Source organism: Myotis nattereri (assembly GCF_964212035.1).
Source record: "Myotis nattereri genome assembly, chromosome: 10".
Classification (NCBI taxonomy): Eukaryota; Metazoa; Chordata; class Mammalia; order Chiroptera; family Vespertilionidae; genus Myotis; species Myotis nattereri.
Window position 1 is genome coordinate 22,815,268 of NC_138085.1, and position 13,636 is coordinate 22,828,903.

The 13,636-nt window shown below is 48.2% G+C and overlaps 1 protein-coding gene across 1 annotated transcript in view; it reads left to right on the plus strand.

Annotated features, from left to right (window-relative positions):
- The window catches only part of FAM178B (family with sequence similarity 178 member B), an 83,935-nt gene that overhangs the window by 13,451 nt on the left and 56,848 nt on the right, over window positions 1-13,636 (plus strand). The window contains exon 4 of the mRNA XM_081100674.1: window positions 1,656-1,740. Coding sequence (XP_080956800.1) covers window positions 1,656-1,740 — 85 coding nt within the window. The remainder of the gene's footprint in view (window positions 1-1,655; window positions 1,741-13,636) is intronic.

Below are 13,636 nucleotides of genomic sequence, written 5' to 3' on the forward strand. Positions count from 1 at the left end.
GGGACCTTTAGAGTTGTCCCAATGGAGGCAAGGGGCATAGGCCTTTGGACCCCAGCCTAGGCCAGTTAGCAGACAAAGGCTGCACTTGGAGAGGGGTGTGACCTTGGGTGAGGCACTCCCTTTAGCCAAGGTTAATGTCCAGAGGGACTGGCTCAGGGCCCTCAGGCAGCAACGACACTGAGCCCTGGGGGTGGGACCTTGTCCTGAAAGGGGCTGTGCCCAGGGAGCCCACCATAGCGTCCTTTTCTCAGCCCTCGGGAGGACGGTGCATGGGCAGCATGGCTGGCTCTGTGTGTCCTCAGGCCAGATGGCACTGTCGGGAGGGTGCTGTCCATGCCACTCAGCCCAGATGCCCAACTGTGAGCCTGCGGGGCTAAAAAATATTAATACTTTTCCTCCTACCTTCCAAGTTCTTCTGGCTGGGCTAATAAATGAACAGAGACAGGTTAACAGAGAAAGACAAAGTTTAATGCATGTGTCTGGCATGGAATTCACATAGGCATGGCATTCCAAAGACAGTGAGGCGGCATTGGGTATAGAAGACATTTTTGGGCAAAGGAGACAAGAGGGAATGGGAATTAGATTCCAGAAGTGAGAATGGCTGACTCACAGGTAGTCGAGGAAGAGCAGATCGCACCTGGCAGGACAGCTCTTGCTGGACCACCCAGAGACCGTGGTTCATAGACAGTGTGTAGCTTGCAGGCCCTGCTGGGCCTCTTGTTCACCACACGTCATTCACTTCAGGCTGAGGTGACATCCTAAGGCAGGGGCCCTCAAACTTTTTAAACGGGGCCAGTTCACTGTCTCTCAGACGGTTGGAGGGCCGGACTATAGTTTAGAAAAAACTAGTCAGCTGCTAAGCAACAGGCAGCAGCGGCAAAAACACCCGGCGGGCCAGATAAATGTTTTCGGCGGGCCGCACGTGGCCCGCGGGCCGCAGTTTGAGGACCCCTGTCCTAAGGTCTCCTTCCTGGAGCAGCTTTCTCTGTCTGAGTCTCTTGGGCAGGAAAGGGAAGGGGGGTCAGAGGTTCTTTCTGAGTCTTTTGCCCAGAAAGGGCAGCTTCAGGGTAGCAGAATTTTGGTCCCTTCAACCCTCAGAGTCCAGGAGCCTTCACGTAAGGATCCCAGGGAGTTTGAGTCAAGTGGGTGACCTGCCGCCCCTCCCCAGCCCAGGTTGTTGGAGGATCTGCACTGAGTGCCGGGGCCTCCCAGAGCCGCCATCTCAGATGAGGGAAGTTAAGGCACCGCCCTGGAAGTGGTGGGGGATCAAAAAGAGGGGCCGGCCTGTCATTGTCCAGCTGACTTTCAAGCTCTTTCTCTTTCCTGCACTGGCTCCTGCCTGGAGGGGCCCAGCCGTGACCACGGGGAGTGAGGGGCAGGACAAGACTCCCGCACAGGGAGGTGGATGGAGTAGGAGGTTTCAAGTCACATAGACCAGGTTGCATCCTGGCTTTGCCCTTACTAGCTGGGTGACCCTGGGAAGCTGCTTGAGCGTCTGAGCGTGATTTCCTCCTCTGTAAAATGGCAATAATGATGGTATTCGTGTCCTGCATGGGCTCATGAGGATTGAATGGACTAACTTGACGGAGCAGTAAAGGTGCGTGCTGTGCTGTAACTCATAGGAGTGACCGGCAACCTGTGGTTTCTCCTCCCAGCTGCTGACATGGCCTCCAGAAATTTCTTCGGGCGCCTTTGTTCTCCTGTGGGACCTCAGCGTGGATGGTCTCTGTCGTCAGTCTGGTCAGTACCAGGGTGTGGGGTGGAGGCTTCTGCCCTGAGCTGGCGGTCACCTTTCACAGCTCCCAGTCTCCTGGCACCGGCATGGGGGGAGGTGCCGGGGGAAGGGGATGCTGGGGGGACGCTGCGTCACCAGGCTGTGGAGACATGGGGCCATCTTTGGCTCTGGCGTCAACAGTTGTAGAAAGCTGAGCTGACAGGCTCCGTGGCACCTGGATCTGGCCTCAGGGGAATGTCACTGTGGCCAAGTCCAGGCTGACCTCACAGACTCGGGATCCCAGAACAGTCTAGAAGGCCAGTTCTCTGGATTTAAGGGGACAGTTCTTTCTGAACTATATCAGGTCAGGGAAGCTCCTGGGCCAGAGCCAATGAAGGGATGCACGTAAGTCACTCTTACACTTCAGAAGTTCTGAGTTCACAGACGCACGCTTCCTGGGCTGTCACTGTTTCTACCTGAACCCAGACACTTTGGCACCAAAAAAAAAAAAAAAAAAAAAAAATCATGTACCAGTTGAAAGTTGCTTACAGCAGGCAGACAGTGAGAGGGACAAACAGGAGTCCAGACCCCGCCTTTGCTCCCTGCCGGAGTCTGCCCACCTCCCGCTGAAACACTGACGGCATAGCTCAGAAGGCCAAGGTCAGAGACCACGATGCACCATTCACACCCACCAGCACTTTGACCCTCGGCTTTTGTGCCTTCCTGTTTCAGGACTTGGCTGAGCTGGGGGCCAGCTGTCAAATTAGAGCATCCAGACCCCTGCCCCCGCCTAGGGCCCCTCTGAGGGTTTCTGAATAGCGCCAGTCTCCGCATCCTCTCCCTTTTCATAACCTCTGCCCCTGCGCCCGGCTGCCCTTTCTGGAGCCCCTGGGGCCACCTCTGCGGCATGCCTGCCCTTTGGGGAACAGAGGCCTCCCTTGTCTGCTCCTCTCCTCCAGGCAGTGGTATGTCTCCTCCCAGAGAGGGAGAGGCCGAGGCCGTCCCACTCTTCTCTGCTTCTTGCCACATTGTCCTTGATTCGCCCTCCATCAGGAGGGCCAGGGTCTTCTCCTGAGCTCCCAGGTGGCTTAGCTCTGCTCCCTCCACTCCAGAACATTTCTCATGCACCACGTGCGAGCCCATCTGGGGCCGTTGTCCTCCCCCGCCCCCCACTCCCACCATCACCATTGGAATAGACTGGCCTAGAATTCCAGGCCCCAGGTGCAGTTTTCACGGATTCAGAGCAAGTCAAAGGCCAGGTCCACACAAGAACTGTCCGCAGGGACTTGAGCAGATGTCCTCACACACAGCCTCACAGCAGCATCACTCACAACAGCCTAAAGGTGGGAGCAACCCAAGAACCCACTGGTGGGTGTCTGGATAATAGTGTGTAGACACATGAGATGGAGCGTTATTCAGCCTTGAAAAGGGAAGAAACAGACAGGCTACAGCACAGAGGAGCCTGGAGGACATCATGCTGAGTGAAATAAGCCAGAATCAAAAGGACAACTGCTAGCTGACTCCTTTTATATGAGGTCCCTAAAGTCATCAAAATTATAGGGACAGAAAGTAGAAGGTGGTTGCCAGGGAACGGGAGGAGGGATGGGGAGTTCGTGTTTGATAGTCACAGTGTCTGAGAAGACAAGAAGTTCGGGAGAAGCATAGATTTTGCACTCCTAACCCCCTCACTGCTGTGCAGTCACCATTCCCATCCCATGTTCTGTGCTTTGTACCATAACAAAGAGACAAAACAAAACAGCCAAGTCCGGAGCCTAGAGCCAGTGCCGGGAGAGACTCTCCCAAAAGCTGGAGCTGAAAGTCGGCTGCCAGTTCAGGAAGCATTTTCGAGATCCATCAGACCCAGGGTCGCTGCAAACAGAATCACGCGCCTTGGATTTGTCTACAAGTTGAGGTGCTCTGAGTGTCCTTTCATCCGTGGGTCACAGCCTTCAGGGACGAACCAGGGGCCCCCTCCCATCGGGATCTGTGATTGGTTCGTGAGTCTTCAAGCTGCCTGATCTTTCTCTTTGTAAACTAGGGATATCTCTCCCCTTTCCTCGAGCTCGTAGTTACGGGCAGCCCTTCCCAGACCCGCTGGGGAGTCTTACTCCACCATGCTCCCCCTGCCAGGGGAGGGCAAGGCGGCCTGGCCTCTGGCGGAGCTGACAGTGTGCAGGTGTCCTCCAGGTGAGCGGCTGAGGACTGGCAGCGGGGTCCTTGGAGCATTGTACTGAGTATGGTGGGAAGGATTGTCCTGACTGAGAAGCACACATAACCGCTTAGAGCTCCTGGCTGAGCTTGGAGGACGGGACACCCTGCACGCTGACGTTCTTCATGCAGGGGGTGTGTATTCTTTCATTCAGCAGACATGCGCTGAGGCGTCCTGTATTCTAGCAGCTCGCTCGATGGTAGGGCAGAGGGAGAGTTGGGAATGAGGAGGCAGATTCCTGCCCTCAGGAGGCCGCTGGCCCATGGGCGGGATGGCTGCGCAGCTGCAGTAAGAGATGGAAGAGAGGGCAGAGCAACCCGGTGGACTTGCAGTGGTGGAGTTGGTGGGGGCAGGAGTTGGGGCGTGATTTGTAGACTAGGGGCTGGTGATCCATCTCAAAAGGTGGTAGGGCCGGGCTTGCAAGCTCAGTTGCCTCTGGGGACCGAGCTCTCTCTAAAGGGCTGGCAGGTCCAGTGCTTCCAGGTCTCTCTCCATGTTCAAGACAAGCTGTGTGTTGGTTAGGATGGACTTTGCCTATAACAAATACCCACGTCAGAGAGGTTTATCATCTCACGTAACAGACATTCCAGAGGCGGGGTTGCGGGCTCTGTCCAGCACGTCTGAGTGTCAGAGCTCTGGCTCAGCCCCGGTGCCTCACGGCTCCTGCGGGGTGGCAGAGTGGCTGTCATAGCTCCAGCGTCACCATGTTTTGTGAGGCAGCAGTGTGCAAGGCAGGGCATTCTTTGCATTTTGTTTCACTGAACAGAACTGTGTCACGGGTTTCCTGGCTGTCAGTGCCCTTTGAATCCCTGGCTATGTCTGAAAAATTTCAGCTCCATGAATCCTACTCCTTCAAGGTAGAACTTCAGACACTCACGTTTCTAGCCTCCTTCCAAATATTTGAATTTTTAGTTTTGGAATTTCCATTTAGTTCTTATTCTTGTTGTTGTTGCTGTTGTTGTTGTTCTTCTTCTTCTTCTTCTTCCTTCTTCCTTCTTCCTTCTTCCTTCTTCTTCCTTCTTCCTTCTTCCTTCTTCCTTCTTCTTCCTTCTTCCTTCTTCCTTCTTCTTCTTCCTTCTTCTTCTTCTTCCTTCTTCCTTTTTCCTTCTTCCTTCTTCCTTCTTCCTTCTTCCTTCTTCCTCTTCTTCTCCTCTTCTTCCTCTTCACTGGGATTTCTTATTTGTTCATTCAACATGAGCATATTTCATTGACCTCCTTGAGCATAGTTATGATAGCTGCTTTAAAATTCTTATCTGTGATTCAAACATCCGGATTATCTAATTCATTACATGGAAAATTAAGTATGAAAGTGAACTTTTACTTAGAATGAGTAATGAAATCATGGACCAAAGTGCTGGACCTTGGGAGGTTTTTTCTCCTCCATCTTTTTAGGGTGTTTTCCAGAACATTCCTTACCTAACCTAGAGCGTTCGGGGCATGCAGGGGAGGGCCCGGGCCTTAAGCTGCATCAGCTTTGTGGTCAGTTGGCTCTGGCATATGATCAAACGGTTTTCTGCTCAAGCAGCCAGTCCCGGTCTAAGAGTTCTGACTGCTCCAGGAGCCACCCTAGGCCAGTCCCTGCAAAGGTCAGGGGGATGTCACGGTTATTCCACTGGATGGACCAGCTTTTCCTAGCGGAAGCCCGAACAGAACCCGGCTTCTACCAGGGAAGAAGAGGAGCGTGGCTCTTGGATCCGCAGCCAGCGGCCATGGCCAGACTGGATGTTTATGTGAAATCTCAGGGTAACTAATTCAGTTAGAAAACAAAAGTAAAACTGCCCTGGCCAGGTTGGCTGCACAGTTAGAGCGTCAGCCTGGGGACTGAAGGCTCACGAGTTCGATTGTTGGTGAAGGGCACGTACCTCTATCTCAGTTGCAGTTCCAATCCCTGGCCCCTGCTGGAGGCAACCAGTTGATGTGTCTCTCTCACATTGATGTTTCTGTCTCTCCTCCCTCCTCCTCCGCCCCCCTCCAATCTCCCTCCCTCTCCCTTCTTCTCTCTCTCTCTCTCTCTCTCTCTCTCCAAAGATCAATGGAAAAAATATCCTCGGGTGAGGATTGAAAAAAAGGAAAGCAAAAACTCCCGCTGCGAATCCATCTGCAGACTCTTTTCAACTGCAGATGGAATATAGCTCCCCTGGAGGTACAGGGAAGCAGGGAGCCGCAGAACAAAGAACGGGGGGTACAGGAGATGAGCCTGAACATGGGGTAGGGGGGGCCAGGTCTCGGAGGACAGTGGGGTCGTTACAGACAGGGTGAAGCTTACTCTTTGGTAAGACCAAGACAGAACTATTGCTATTTAGATATAATCCACATACCATATAGTTCACCCTATTAAAGCGTGTGATTCCGTGTGATTCACAGAGTTGTTCAACCGTCACCACTGTCTAATCCCAGAGCATTTTCCTCACCCTCACAAGAAGCTTCATGCCCATCAGCGGTCACTCACTCTCAGTCCCCACTCTCCCAGGTCCTGGCAATCCCTGGTCTGCGTCTGTCTCGGTGATTTGCTTATTCTGGACATTTCACATAAATGGAATCACACAGTAGGTGACCTTCTTTTTTATTTTTATGGTTGAAAATATTACATATGTCCCCCTTCCCCCTCTATTGACCTCTTCTAGCCCCCCTTCCCTCCCCCCCAGGCCTTCACCACCCTATCGTCTGTGTCCATGGGTTATGCTTATATGCATACAACATCTTTGGTTGATCTCTTCCCACCCACCCACCCTCCCTTGCCTTCCCTCTGGGATTGCACAGTCTGTTCCATGCTTCTATATCTCTGAATCTATTTTGTTCATCAATACTTTTATACATAGAGTACTATGCAGCAGTAAAAAGAAAAAAAAAAGGATCTCTTACCCTTTGAGACAGCATGGAGGGACCTGGAGAGTATTATGCTAAGTAAAATAAGCCAGTCAGAGAAAGACAAGTATCACATAATCTCGCTCATATGTGACATCTAATCAACAACAACAAAAAAGTAGGTAATCTTTTGTCTGGCTTACTTTACTCAGCATAATGTTTTCAAGGTCCATACGTGTTGTAGTGTTTGTCAGTATTTCATTCCTTTTTATAGCCAAATAGTATTCACTGTATGGATGTACCACATTTTATCCATTAGTTGATGGACACTTGGGTTGTTTCTACTTTTTGGCTATTGCGAATAATGCTACTATAAACATCTGCACACAAGTGTTTATGGGGAGATATATATACTTAAGAGTAGAATTTCTAGGTCATAATGGTAATTCTATGTTTAACTTTTTTGAAGGACTGCCAAACTATTTCAGAAGTGGTGACATCATCTTACATTCCCACTGACAGTGTTTGAAGGTTCGGCTTTCTTTACATCCCCACCAGCGTTTGTTATTGTCCACCTCAGGATAGTAGCCTGACTAGTGGGTGTGAAGTGGTCTTTCATCGTGGTTTAGATTTGCATTTCTGTAATGGCTAAGGATGTCGAGCATCTGTTCATGTATTTAGTGGCCGTCTTTGGGGAAACATCTATTCAAATGTTTGGCCCATTTTTTGGTTGGGGTTTTTTGTCTCTTTTTGTTGACTTGTGGGAGTTCTCTATATACTCTGGATACTAGATTCTCACCAGATATGTAATTTGCAAATATTTTCTTCTATTCTGTGGGTTATCTTCTCACTCTCTTGATAGTGTCCTTGATGCACAAAAGTTTTTAATTATGATAAAATCTAATTTATCTGTTTTTTTTTTCTATTGTTGCCTGTGCTTTTGGTGTGAAACAAGATACCATTGCCTAGTCCAAGGTCATAAAGATTTTCCCTTAGGTTTTCTTCACAGGTTTTTTTATTTTGAAATTGATTTTGGAGAGAGAGAGGAAGGGACGGAGGGGAAGAGAGAAAAAGAGAAACGTCGATTTGTTGTTCCATTTTTCTATGCATTAATTGGTTGATTCTTGTGTGTCCCTGACTGGGGATCAAACCTGGGGTATTGGGATGACACTCTGACCAACTGTGCTCTTCTAAGAGTTTTATAGTTTTAGCTTTTACATTTAGGGCTTTGATCCATTTCGAGTTGATTTTTATATATGGGGTGAGATAGGGAGTCCAGCTTTATTGCTTTGCATGTGGAAATCCATTTGTCCCAGCACCATTTGTTGAAAAGACTGTTCATTGCCCATTGAGTTGTCTTGGCACCTTGTTAAAAATCAATTGACCATAGATGTATGAGTTTATGTCTGGACTCTCCACTCTGTTACATTGATTTATACATCTGTTCTTATGCCAATACCCCCAAATTCTTGATTACTGTAGCTTGTATTAAATTTTGAAATTGGGGAGAACCAAGATGGTGGCATAGGTAAACATTGGAGATTGCTGCCTTGCACAACCACTTCAAAAATACAACTAAAAGACGGAACGGACATCATCCAGAACCACAGGAAGGCTGGCTGAGTGGAAATTCTACAACTAGAAGGAAAGAGAAAAGCATACCGAGATTCAGAGGAGGTGCAGTGCGGAAGTAAAATACTACTAAGGTGCGGAGGTGCATGCGGAGCGGGCTGGCGGCTGAGGTCACAATTGTCTTTTTCAATCGGGAGGGAGTCTCAGGCTCTGAGCTCCAGTTCCGGGTGAGTCTCTGGGGACCCAGACTCATAAGGGAGAAACGGGACTGTCTGGCATCGGTCGGAACTCGAGGGCAGCTTTCTCTCGGAGGCACACACAGCGATTGCCGGGGCCTCTGAGTACAGGACTGAGAGCAGCCATACTGCTCGCTCCGCCCACCCTGTTGATCCCCTGGGGCTCCGCCCCACCCAAGCTGTGCAAGGGAGACTTTTGCATATGAAAGGCCCAGCCCTTTGTAATCTGAAAATTACTTAACAAACTGCAGCTGCCCAAGGCCCCAGGGCAACTTGCATTGCTTTACAGCTGGCTTCTGCAGGGTAGCCTCAGGCAGAGGCTAGATTAGCACCTCCTTAGATCCAAGAGCCAGTGTACCCAGTGGTCAGAGTGGGACCATCCAATTATAACTCCGCAGATCCATAAGGGACACACTCAGGGGGCAGACTCAGTGAGCACCAAAGCCCCACTGAAGCAAGTCTTGGCCCATAAGGGTGTCTTCAGCACAGAAGTTCTCCCACCGTAGACGCAGCTGATTCTCCCAGCCAATTGGCCTGGAGGTCAAATCCTCCCAGTGTTACCTACAACAGTCAAGGCTTAACTACAACAAGACTGTGCACAAAACCCACAAGGGGGTGCACCAAGAGTATCTACCTCGGGTAATTGGGGAGGCTGAGCCACCGGGCCCTAGAGGACACTTAGTACAGAAAATCACTTTATCAACACAGGTAAGCATAAAAAATGCCGAGACAAAGAAACAGGACACAAATGACAAAAATGGAGGAAAGCAAACTACTGGATATAGAGTTCAAAACCACACTTTTAAGGTTTTTCAAGAACTTTCTAGAAACCGCCAATAAATGTAGTGAGATCCTCAAGAAATCTAGTGAGACCCTCGATGTCGTGATAAAGGACCAACTAGAAATTAAGCATACACTGACTGAAATAAAGACTATTATACAGACTCCCGACAGCAGACCAGAGGAGCGCAAGAATCAAGTCAAAGATTTGAAATGCAAAGAAGCAAAAAACACCCAACCAGAAAAGCAAAATGAAAAAAGAATCCAAAAATACGAAGATAGTGTAAGGAGCCTCTGGGACAGCTTCAAGCGTACCAACATCAGAATTATAGGGGTGCCAGAAGAAGAGAGAGAGCACGATATTGAAAACCTATTTGAAGAAATCATGACAGAAAACTTCCCCTACCTGGTGAAAGAAATAGACTTACAAGTCCAGGAAGTGAAGAGAACCCCAAACAAAAGGAATCCAAAGAGGACCACACCAAGACACATCATAATTAAAATGCCAAGAGCAAAAGACAAAGAGAGAATCTTAAAAGCAGCAAGAGAAAGAAACTCAGTTACCTAAAAGGGAATACCCATACGACTGTCAGCTGATTTCTCAACAGAAACTTTGCAGGCCAGAAGGGAGTGGCAAGAAATATTCAAAGTGATGAATGCCAAGAACCTACAACCAAGATTACTTTATCCAGCAAAGCTATCATTCAGGATTGAAGGTCAGATAAAGAGCTTTACAGATAAGGAAAAGCTAAAGGAGTTCATCACCACCAAACCAGTATTATATGAAATGCTGAAAGGTATCCTTTAAGAAGAGGAAGAAGAAGAAAAAGGTAAAGATACAAATTATGAACAACAAATACACATCTATGAACAAGTGAATCTAAGAATCAAATGAATAAATAATCGGATGAACAGAATGAACTGGTGATTATAATAAAATCAGGGACATAGAAAGGGAATGGACTGACTATTCTTGGAGGAGAAAGGGGTGTGGGGGATGCGGGAAGAGACTGGACAAAAATCATGCACCTATGGATGAGGACAGTCGATGGGGAGTGAGGGAGGAGGGTGGGGTGGGAACTGGGAGGAGGGGAGTTATGAAGGGAAAAAGGGGGAACAAATGTAATAATCTGAACAATAAAGATTTAATTAAAAAAAAATAAATTTTGGAGAAACTAAGATGGCGGCATAGATAAACACCGGGAAATAGTCGCCTCCCACAGCAATTGAAAATTATCCCAAAGGACGGAGCAAACATCGTCCAGAAAAACAGGAAGGCTGGCTGAGTGTAATTTCTACAACTAGAAGAAAAGAAAAGCACGCTGAGAGCCAGAGGAGCTGCGGAGGCTGAGTGCAGAGGTACGGCAGCGGCTCGCGCGCGGGGAAAGGGGGTGGCACCTGAGGACGCGGCTGTCTTTTTGAATCACAAGCTCCCGACTGCTCTGATCTCCGGTTCTGGGAAGTCTCTGGGGACCCAGGACACATACGGGGAGAGGCTGCTCTCTCAGGCGGCAGCGGGCGAACTTGAGGGCGGATTTCCCTCAGAGGTGCTTGCAGCCATTACCGGGACACTGAGACGCGCAACTCCGGGCGCGGAGAATCAGCCATTGCTTCTTTCTGCGCCCTTTGACTCCCTGAGACCCCGCCCCACCCAGGCTGCGGCAGAGGCTTTTGCATGTGAATGCCCCGGCCCTTTGCAACCTGATAATTACCTAACTGCAGCCGGGCCAGCCAGACCCGGAACTTCCAAGAGAAGGCCCAAGGCCCCGCAGCGGCTTGCATTGCTTCACAGCTGAGCCTCTTTGTGGCCCAGCTGTGAGGCCTCAGGCAGGGGCTGAATTAGCACCTCCTTAGATCCAGGAGCCACTGTACCCAGTGGTCAGAGGGGGACCATTCTCCCACTTCAGACACAGCTGCTTCCCACAGCCAATTGGCCTGGAGGTCAATTCCTCCCAGTGATCCTACATCAACCAAGGCACCAAGAGTGCACCAAGAGTGTCCACCCCAGGTAACTGGGGAGGCTGAGCCACTGGGCCCTACAGGACACCTGGCGCGCAGGGCCACTCTATCAACACAGGGAAGCAGCCAAAATGCGGAGACAGAGAAACAGGTCACAATTGTCAGAAACGGAGGAGGACAGACGACTGGATATAGAGTTCAAGGCCACGTTTATAAGGTTTTTCAAGAATTTTATGGAAACCGCCGATAAATTTAATGAATCCCTCAAGGAGTATAGTGAGACCATGGAGGACATGAAAAAGGGCCAACTAGAAATTAAGCATACACTGACTGAAATAAAGAATATTTTACAGAGATCCAACAGCAGACAAGAGGATCCCAAGAATCAAGTCAAAGATTTGAAATACAAAGAAACAAAAAATACCCAACCGAAAAAGAAAAAAGAAAAGAGATTCAAAAAGTATGAAGATAGTGTAAGGAACCTCTGGGTCAACTTCAAGCGTACCAACATCAGAATTATAGGGGTACCAGAAGGAGAGAGAGGGCAAGATATTGAAAACCTTTTTGAAGAAATAATGACAGAAAACTTCCCCCACCTGGTGAAAGAAATGGACCTACAAGTCCAAGAAGCGCAGAGAACCCCAAACAAAAGGAATCCAAAGAGGACCACACCAAGACACATCATCATTAAAATGCCAAGAGCAAAAGATAAGGAGAGAATCTTAAAAGCAGCAAGAGAAAGACAGTCAGTTACCTACAAGGGAGTACCCATCCGACTGTCAGCTGATTTCTCAACAGAAACCATGCAGACCAGAAGAGAGTGGCAAGAAATATTCAAAGTGATGAATACCAAGAACCTACAACCAAGATTACTTTATCCAGCAAAGTTATCATTCAGAATTGAAGGTCAGATAAAGAGCTTCACAGATAAGGAAAAGCTAAAGGAGTTCATCACCACCAAACCAGCATTATATGAAATGCTGAAAGGTATTCTTTAAGAAGAGGAAGAAGAAAAAGGAACTCTTACCATTTGCCACAGCATCGATGGAACTGGAGAGCGGATAAATACCACAAGATCTCACTTATTTGTGGAATATAATGAACAACATAAACTGATGAACAAGGACTGATCCAGAGACGGAGAGGCTTTGATTGGACTGGCGGGCCTTGGAGGGAAGGTAGGGGAGGGTGGGGCCAAAGGGGAAGGATTAACCAAAGGACTTATATGCAAGCATATAGGACTAACCAATGGACACGGACAACGGGGGGGTGAGGGGATGAGCGGGGGGGGGGGGGGGGGTAGAGGGTACACATATGTAATATCTTAATCAATAAAAAAAATAAACAAATAAAATAAATTTTGAAATTGGGAAGTGTGAGTCCTCCAACTTTCCCTTTTCAAAAGTGTTTTGTCTAATCTGGACCCCTTGTATTTCTGTATGAATTTGATTGGCTTGTCAACTTCTACAAAAATAAAAGCTGGGATTTTGATAGTGATTGTGTTGAATCTGTAAATAACTTTGGGTGTTATTGACAATCTTAATAATATTCACTCTTGCCCTAGCCAGTTTGCCTCAGTAGGGGGTCCCGTGTTCGTGTCCTGTCAAGGGCACGCACGCTCGATCCCGGCCCCAGTCAATGTCTCTCTCTCACATCGATGTTTCCCTCTCTCTGTCTCTCCCCCTCCCTTCCACTCTTTCTAAAAATAAAAATAAATCATTGGAAAAATATCCTCGGGTAAGGATTAACAACAAAATATTGAGTCTTCCAATCCATGAACATGGGATATTGGGATATCTTTCATTTCTTTCTACATTTTGTAGTTTTCAGTGTACAAGTCTTATACTTCTCTTGTTAAATCTATTCCTAAGTATTGTAAAGCCTTTTTGAGGCTATTATAAATGGAATTGTTTTCTTCTTTTTCTTTTCAGATTGTTCCTTGCTAGAGTGTAGAAATACACCACATTTTTGTATCTTGACCTTATATCCTGCAGCCTTGCTGAACTCATTTATTAGTTCTAGTAGTTTCTTTTTTTATGGCAGAATTTGGTTTTGAAAACAAACATATTCTTGTGCAATTAATTGCTTGAAAGACATGACCTGGTGTTTCTTTAACAATGTAGGACTGACCAGTAAACCTGCCCATCATCCTGAGTAGGCAGCAATGCCTGGAGAAGGGAGCTCCGTCAGCAAGGTCAGAACACATCAGAAGAGGCATAAAACGTGTAGGCTCTCTCCTGTTAGTGTCCAGGACAATGTTGCTCATTCTTACCTACCCTCCTGCAGTATTTGTGTGGGAGGGGAGAGTATAATAAAATACAATGATCCTGGCCAGTACATTCTTGGATATTTTTTAAGTGG